The sequence below is a fragment of the Hemisphaericaspora subhashii genome, assembly GCF_019202705.1.
Source record: "Hemisphaericaspora subhashii strain CBS 10753 chromosome Unknown scaffold46, whole genome shotgun sequence".
In the NCBI taxonomy this organism is placed as follows: domain Eukaryota; kingdom Fungi; phylum Ascomycota; class Pichiomycetes; order Serinales; family Debaryomycetaceae; genus Hemisphaericaspora; species Hemisphaericaspora subhashii.
Genome location: NW_026057302.1, coordinates 98,488 through 105,694, shown reverse-complemented (window position 1 = coordinate 105,694; position 7,207 = coordinate 98,488). Strand labels below are relative to the sequence as shown.

At 31.1% G+C, this 7,207-nt stretch overlaps 3 protein-coding genes across 3 annotated transcripts; 2 read left to right on the top strand and 1 right to left on the bottom strand. All coding sequences in view use genetic code 12, as the record gives it.

The window, feature by feature from the left end:
- Positions 1-1,607: 1,607 nt before the first annotated feature.
- On the top strand, positions 1,608-2,138 carry J8A68_003135 (uncharacterized protein; the record flags this gene model as incomplete). Its single annotated transcript, XM_049406959.1, has 1 exon — positions 1,608-2,138. The coding sequence occupies one exon, from the start codon at positions 1,608-1,610 to the stop codon at positions 2,136-2,138; it is 531 nt and encodes a 176-aa protein (XP_049263619.1).
- A 960-nt stretch (positions 2,139-3,098) lies between these two features.
- Positions 3,099-5,174, top strand: YPS7 (putative aspartic endopeptidase; the record flags this gene model as incomplete). Its single annotated transcript, XM_049406957.1, has 1 exon — positions 3,099-5,174. The coding sequence occupies one exon, from the start codon at positions 3,099-3,101 to the stop codon at positions 5,172-5,174; it is 2,076 nt and encodes a 691-aa protein (XP_049263618.1).
- A 187-nt stretch (positions 5,175-5,361) lies between these two features.
- J8A68_003133 (uncharacterized protein) lies at positions 5,362-6,714 on the bottom strand (the record flags this gene model as incomplete). The annotated part of the gene is made up of 1 exon (XM_049406956.1): positions 5,362-6,714. The coding sequence occupies one exon, from the start codon at positions 6,712-6,714 to the stop codon at positions 5,362-5,364; it is 1,353 nt and encodes a 450-aa protein (XP_049263617.1).
- Between the last annotated feature and the right edge of the window lie 493 nt (positions 6,715-7,207).

Genomic DNA, 7,207 nt, shown 5'->3' with positions numbered 1-7,207 from the left:
TCTTGTTACACCGGGACGTTTATAGAGGGGGGGACGCGGGCCGAAAGTTCCACTATAGGTCATCATTGGACCCTAGCCTTCAAGTTGTATAGGATTATCATTGGACTCTTATATCAAAAAAAGTTTCAGTGGCTTTAAGAATAGCTTAAAATATTATTGTATGCAGGACAATATGCTTATATGTGTTGGGAAAAATGACAGACGACATACGAAGTGAGTCTAGAATTTGTTCCATGAGAAAAATAGTAATTACGTCAAAGAATATTAAAGTAATTATATGTTAACGTGATTGCTTTCCGTAATTGATTAATTGAATTTAATTTAATTGTGAGGGGATTTCTAATATAAATTCATGACTAAATCCCCAGATTTTATACTTGTTTTACAGGACTTTTATAATTTGTTTCTTTAAGTACTTTAAGTAGTTTTTAATAAATATTGTTTCCCGTTTAAAACGACATTCCATATTTAGCCTTATTTCCAACAATATGCAGTAAAATGTCTCTCTTTTTTTTGGTTGCAAAAAATTGGAGTATTTTTTTAATGTTTGTAATTCATTCATTCCTTGTTGATATTGTGTATCAGAGTTCGTGTAGTGGGACTTACAAAAGGAGAGAGACATATAGAGAGCAGAATTTCTACATTATCTAATTTGAAAAGTTTTCAAGGATCAATATTCCTGTTAGATAAAGAGACTTCCATTGTCGACTTTATAACCGGTGGATTGACCTCTGATAGACCACCAACCCAACTCTGGACATTAACGGTCTACAAAAACCTGATACTTCTTTTCAAATCCAACATGAGAATGGACAATATTAGAATAATAATTATCTCCTCGGAATTATTAATTTCACTGATCGAGAAGAATGATTTTTTTTACAGGAGCGGCCACCAAGGCAATCTATCCATTTTTTTTTAATACAAGATACACCATATATTTGATTACTGATTAATCTTCGTTTTAACAATACCGATAGCCTCCCTAACAACTGTTCGACCAAAAGCTTATAATGAAAGGGAAAAGAAAATTAAAGTGCTCGATTTTCTTTGACTCATGGGATGAGATAAATGCCCTTTTCGCGAGGTGAATCTCGACCAATTCTGACGTTCAGTGGAAGGTACTCAATTCTAGCCTTCTTTCTCACGTATTGTCTTATAAGGTGAGAATTCACTGATGCCTCATGATTTGAATTTGGATTTCAATAAATCAAGGAAAGAGTTGAGGTGAAAGAATTCTTGAATATACTTTTTGATATTTTTTTTTTTGCAACTTAATTATCCAAAAGTCTAAATCGATTTGTTGCGAAAAGATTTTCCAAGAAAATTACTTGTCTTCAATCAGGGTTACTAAAGAATCATACTAGTAGAATATAAATAGCAAAGTCAAGAATATGACTTTTTAGCATCACCAATAAAAACTGTCGCCGTTGGTTAATTAATTTGCAGCAAATAATAGCGGCACTACCAATTCATTGTCTCCGATCGCGGCTCACCCGACGCCCCCCCCAGAAATTTAATGATTGCATTATTACCACGCCTTTCCTTTGAACACATAACGATAGCACCAGGTCATTATTTAATAGATATATCTGGAATACTACAAGATGGCCATTTTATTCACTGATTTGCCTGATGATATATTATATCTAATCTATCATAATTTAGAAATATTCACAATTAAACGACTACAATATGTATCTAAATTAACAAGATCAACCCAACAATATATTTTTACTCATAGTCAATATCGACTATTAATCGATGATAATAAGAAAGCTGAAGAATTGGAATTACCAGGATATCTAATCTCGAAATTATTAATTCCAAATAATCACAAGATGATTAAACATATTGGACAATTTAAATATTTTCTTATCACGATATCAATATATAACTTTGAAGATACATTGAAATTAATGAATGAATATGTTGGGATATTTGAACAATTATTTAAGAATCATGATGGAATACCGAATAAGAATAAATATATTCGATTATTTATTCAATTACATTATAGTTTAAATACTTTTAATGATGTTAAAGATTGTTTGAGTAATATTGATAGAATAAGTCATTTTTTTAATAGATATGAGGGGACTAATGTTCAGATAGATTTAGAATTGAACCGAAGATAGAGGAGGTGTACGTTAGCAAGAGTTGTATAGAGTCGGATAGAAATATAATGGGTAATATCAGTGAAAGGTTTATCCGTTAAACCATTTTGACGGAGAAAAAGTGAGATGATTTATTATATCGATTACGTCATTGTTGAAAAATACGGAATTGTGTTTACATTTTTGTGAGACTATCAGTTAATAAAAAGTCATGGGTTTCTGCCGCAAGAGGATAAGTGGTATGATAGTTTATTTTGTATATAGCTTAAGCAGTCATTGACACTTCTATGTATAATATGTAATATAGATGACCGAATAGAATGAATACGGTTTATAGCATGTTAAATTTTCATTTTTCTTGATTGACATGTTTCTAAATTTAGATCCCATTCTTACAATACAAAAGTTACAAGAACTTTAATGGCATAAAGATTTCTTAACACAAGAAATTGGTCTATCCCTTTTTAGATATCCTGGCTTGGATTCTTTCACGAATAACTCCTTTCCTAGGTTTTTTTCGTTTGTAAGGGTAAGAATGTTATAGTTATCTATTTAACGATATCAATTTACAAAATATCTTTCAAGTCTAAGCTTGAGCACCTAGCATGAAATGCCCATTAGCTTTTATGACTTCAGATGAAGATTCAACTTCATTCAATTTGCGGGATTGAATCATACATATCCGTTTTCCAAGTATTTGATCATTTGATCTTTAGTAAAAACTTTGTTTAAAAGAAAAAGCTTATTGAACATATGTTGTGTTTACTACATAATAAAAAATTATAAAACCTCTCGAAATTATTTTTTTTTTTTGGTTTTCTACTTTCTTTTTTTTTTAAACCATTTTAATTCTTATTAAATTAATCTATTGAAGATATTACTTAAACTATTAGAAACCACTGTTAACTTCCTCTCGTTTTATTAAAAAAAGACATATATAAATTATCAATCTAGACAAATACCAAATACACGAATATTACTATGCTACATAATAATATACTGAAACTTACGAGTTTACTATTATTTACGTTTACATTTAATAAAGTACTTGGAGATGACGCAGTAACAACTACTCCAGCAAACAACAATAACAATAACAATAATAATCCACAAACAACCTCAGATGATAATGTAGTTAGACTTACTTTAGCACGACAAACAACTACCCCAGAAGCAATAACCAACACTCTAACACAAACAACCACATCTCGTATACCCACATCTCAAACAGCCGAAAATAGTGCTGATGAAGAAGTATTTAAAATATTATTAACTATGCCAAGTGATGATAATTATTATAATGGAATGTTTGGCTTTGGAGGTAATGGAAATGGCAATAATGGAGTACAACAAATTGAATTAAGATTAGATCTAATCCAACCAGATGTTTGGGTAATGAATAATGCTTCATTTTATGATTGTTCTTATTTAAGTGAATGGTGGGATTCTGAAGCTTCTTATTATGGTATTACATTAGTTACAAATTCTGAAGGGGAAGAAAGTACTGAGATTGATTTACCTGCAAGTATAACCACAATGGAACAATATACGGCTTCAAATTGTGCTAGAAATGGAAGATATGCAGAAACTATACCAGTTGATCAACAACCACAACCAACTGATGATGTATTCCATAATGGTGATACTAGAATTATTCCATATATTAATTTAATCAATGCTATGGGTCAAATAAATACTAATAATTTTTCATTTAATATTACCAATGGGAATTTAGTTCGAATTGATCAATTTACATTTGTAAATGTAAATGATACAAATATGTATGTTGGAGGATTAGGTCTTGCCGGTAATCCATCAAATTCAGGATTTTTATATTCTTTGGTAGATCAAGGAATTATCCGGTCTCCAGGTTATTCATTATGGTTTAATAATCAGAGTGATTGGCAAAATGCCCTTGGACAATTAATCCCCGGGGTTGTCAATAAGAAATATTATAATGGAGATTTAGTAGCTTATGATATGGTTCAACAACAAGGTACTAGATATCCACCTGATTTAGCTGGGACAGATTCTGAATTAAATGAATTAAATTTACCTATTGTTCTGATTTTAGATTTAGTGGTTGAAAATGAAAGTACTGGACAAACAATGAGTATGAAATCAAGTGATGATCCATTACCGGTATTATTAGATAGTAGAAGTTTTTATACTTATTTACCGTTGGATATTATTATTAATTTAGCAATTCAAATGAATGCTTATTATTCAAGTGAAGCTGATCGTTGGTTAGTTGAATGTGATGTTATCCTGAATAGCACAGCCGATTTGAATTTCCAATTTGGGGGAGGATTACAAGTTAGAATCCCATTGACTGAATTTATAACTACAGCAGTATATGAAGGCAAAACCCTTAATTTTGAGGATGGACAACAAGCCTGCTTTTTGGCAATGAGTCCTACTTCCAAAACAGGATATAATTCCCTTGGATTACCTTTTATTAGAAGAATATATCTTGTTGTCGATAATGAAGGACAAAAAATCGCCATGGCAAATTCAAACAACTACCTTCAAGTCGATAGACAAGACCTTGCACCAGAAGTAACTAGAGTGACAACACTCAATCAAACGGCAGTTTCCATCTCCCTTGCGACCGCATCTAGTACTCGAACCGGTGGTAGTAATTCAAGTACAAGCATGACTGGATCAATTGCCCAGATTGCATTCAAACAAATCCCATTTGCAACCACCTATAGTCAAAACAGTAGTGATAGTAGTGTTATATTTTCATTCACATCCGTATATGCTAATTCAGATGATGGGGCCGAGAATTTGGATAGGATACCTGCAAGATTAAGTGGTGCTATGATTAGAAGTGGAAGTATTTATTTAACTGGAGTTGGTGGAGGACTGTTGACTACTACTACTACTATTCCTGGTCGGGGTGCGACTGCTGCTTCGGCAAATCCTAGTCTGACGAGAAATATCGGTGTCGGGAGTGCTGGAGAAATTGGAGGGATGATGAGAGGAGTGTTTGAGAAAGATATTAGAATTGTTATGGGGATAATTGGTGGGATCGTTTTGGTGGTTTTAATGTAAAAATTGTATATTATTAAATTATTGATAACTTTTTAAAATGAATTTGTTTAGATATTTAGAGAATGGCTTAATTGGGGGCGAGTGTTGTTATATTTATGTTTTTAATCTACATTATTCTATAAATGGATACCGTTTATATGCGAGGGGGGAAGTTAATCGACACGGTGGGATGTGATGTGATGTAACTCTAATTAGTTTGAATCTTTCTTAATTCTAAATCTTCCTCTTTTAAAGATTGATATTTAAATTCATTTTCATGATATCGATAATAGTTATACCATAAGATATCAAAAAATGTCAATATTAATCCCAATATATTAATCAAACTTAATCTATCACCAAATATCACTGAACTTAAACAAATCGTTAATAATTCTTTAAATATTCCCGCTATCGAAAGGGTGATAACTTGTGCCACGGTTAATAATTTAAATTCACATAAAGTCATCATGAATGCTAATACCCCAGGCACGATTAACAATCCAATAGTTGTCCAGAACCCTTTTTCGATCCATATTTCATGATTTATGAATTCTGTCCAACCTTCGACAATCAATCCAAGAATAAATAACACAAAACACATGAATGGAGCTACGTAAAATATGGTTGAGATTGAATTAGGTGTGTATGGATTTCGTTTAAGTAAGATTTGAGTGAATGACCACCGTAATCCTGAAAGCAAGGATGCAGCAAGGACCATTATAATTCCCATACTTGAATAATCCGCTATATTCCCCGTGGCCGGTTTTTTAGTCATCATGATAACTGATCCAGTCATAATAATCACAATTACGATTAATCTCCAATTGAATTTTTCTAATTTGAATAATAAACCAAACATCAAAACAAACATTAATGAACTTGTTTTGAGCATTGTATATAAACTTAAGGAAATTAATGATATTGCAACATTTGAAAGTCCAATATCACCCGCGCTTGCAATTGAACATGGAATGATTTGTTTTATATAAACCATAATTTCAATTTTAAGGGAGTGATAATATCGAACTAATTCTGAAGTATGTTGATGTTGTTGTTCATTATTATTATGTAAATGTGATTGGGTATTTCTTCTTGGTCGTAATTTAGGATTGAAATATAGTACGAAACTACTTAATAAACATAAACATAATTGATGAAATGATGTAATTAGAATTGGGAATTTAAAATCTAATCCCAGACCAAACATCCATTTATTATAAATTGATATTGATAAAGAAAAGAAATACCATCCGACGATATATATTATTGCTTCCATATTAAATCGACTATATGTAGTTGGGATCTGTTGTTGTTGTTGTCCTGATGGAGATAATTTCTCGTTGGGGTTGTTATTATTGTCTTGAAGTGAACTATGAATAGTAGTAGCAGTAGAACTAGAAGAAGATATAGGCGTTGACGCTGTAGTAGTAGTTGTAACAGTAGATTTATTATCTATAGTAGTAGTATCAGTAGTAGTATTAGTATTATTAGTAGTAGTATTAGTAATATTATTAGGAGTACTATTAGGTGAAGTTGAAGTTGTAGTGAATGTTGTCATTTAGTGAATGTGTATAATCGATGTGAGTGTTTATGTGTTTAATATATATATCTTATTATATCTTATTATGTTTTCATATAATGTTGAATGGTAGTAGTAGTGGTATTAGTAGTAGTAGTGGTACTAGTAGTAGTAGTGGTACTAGTAGTAGTAGTGGTACTAGTAGTAGTAGTGTTACTAGTAGTAGTAGTGGTAGTCAAGTAGTATTCAGCGGTAGTGGTACTAGCCGTGTATATGAAAATGAAAATGTAACTAAAATAAGAATATAATTAAATAAATATAAAAACACAATTCAGATTAAAAATAAAAATGAAGGAAGTGTAGTATACACACTTGATAATAATAGTCCTAATATTGGCTAAGTTGGTAGGTAGCCTCTCTAGAATATTGTACCAAATATTATTATTATTAAATAGCAATTTACATGTTTAGTTATTTTTTTTTTCTTTCTTTCTCAATTTCTCGTATATTTTTTTATTCAAACAAAAAAAAA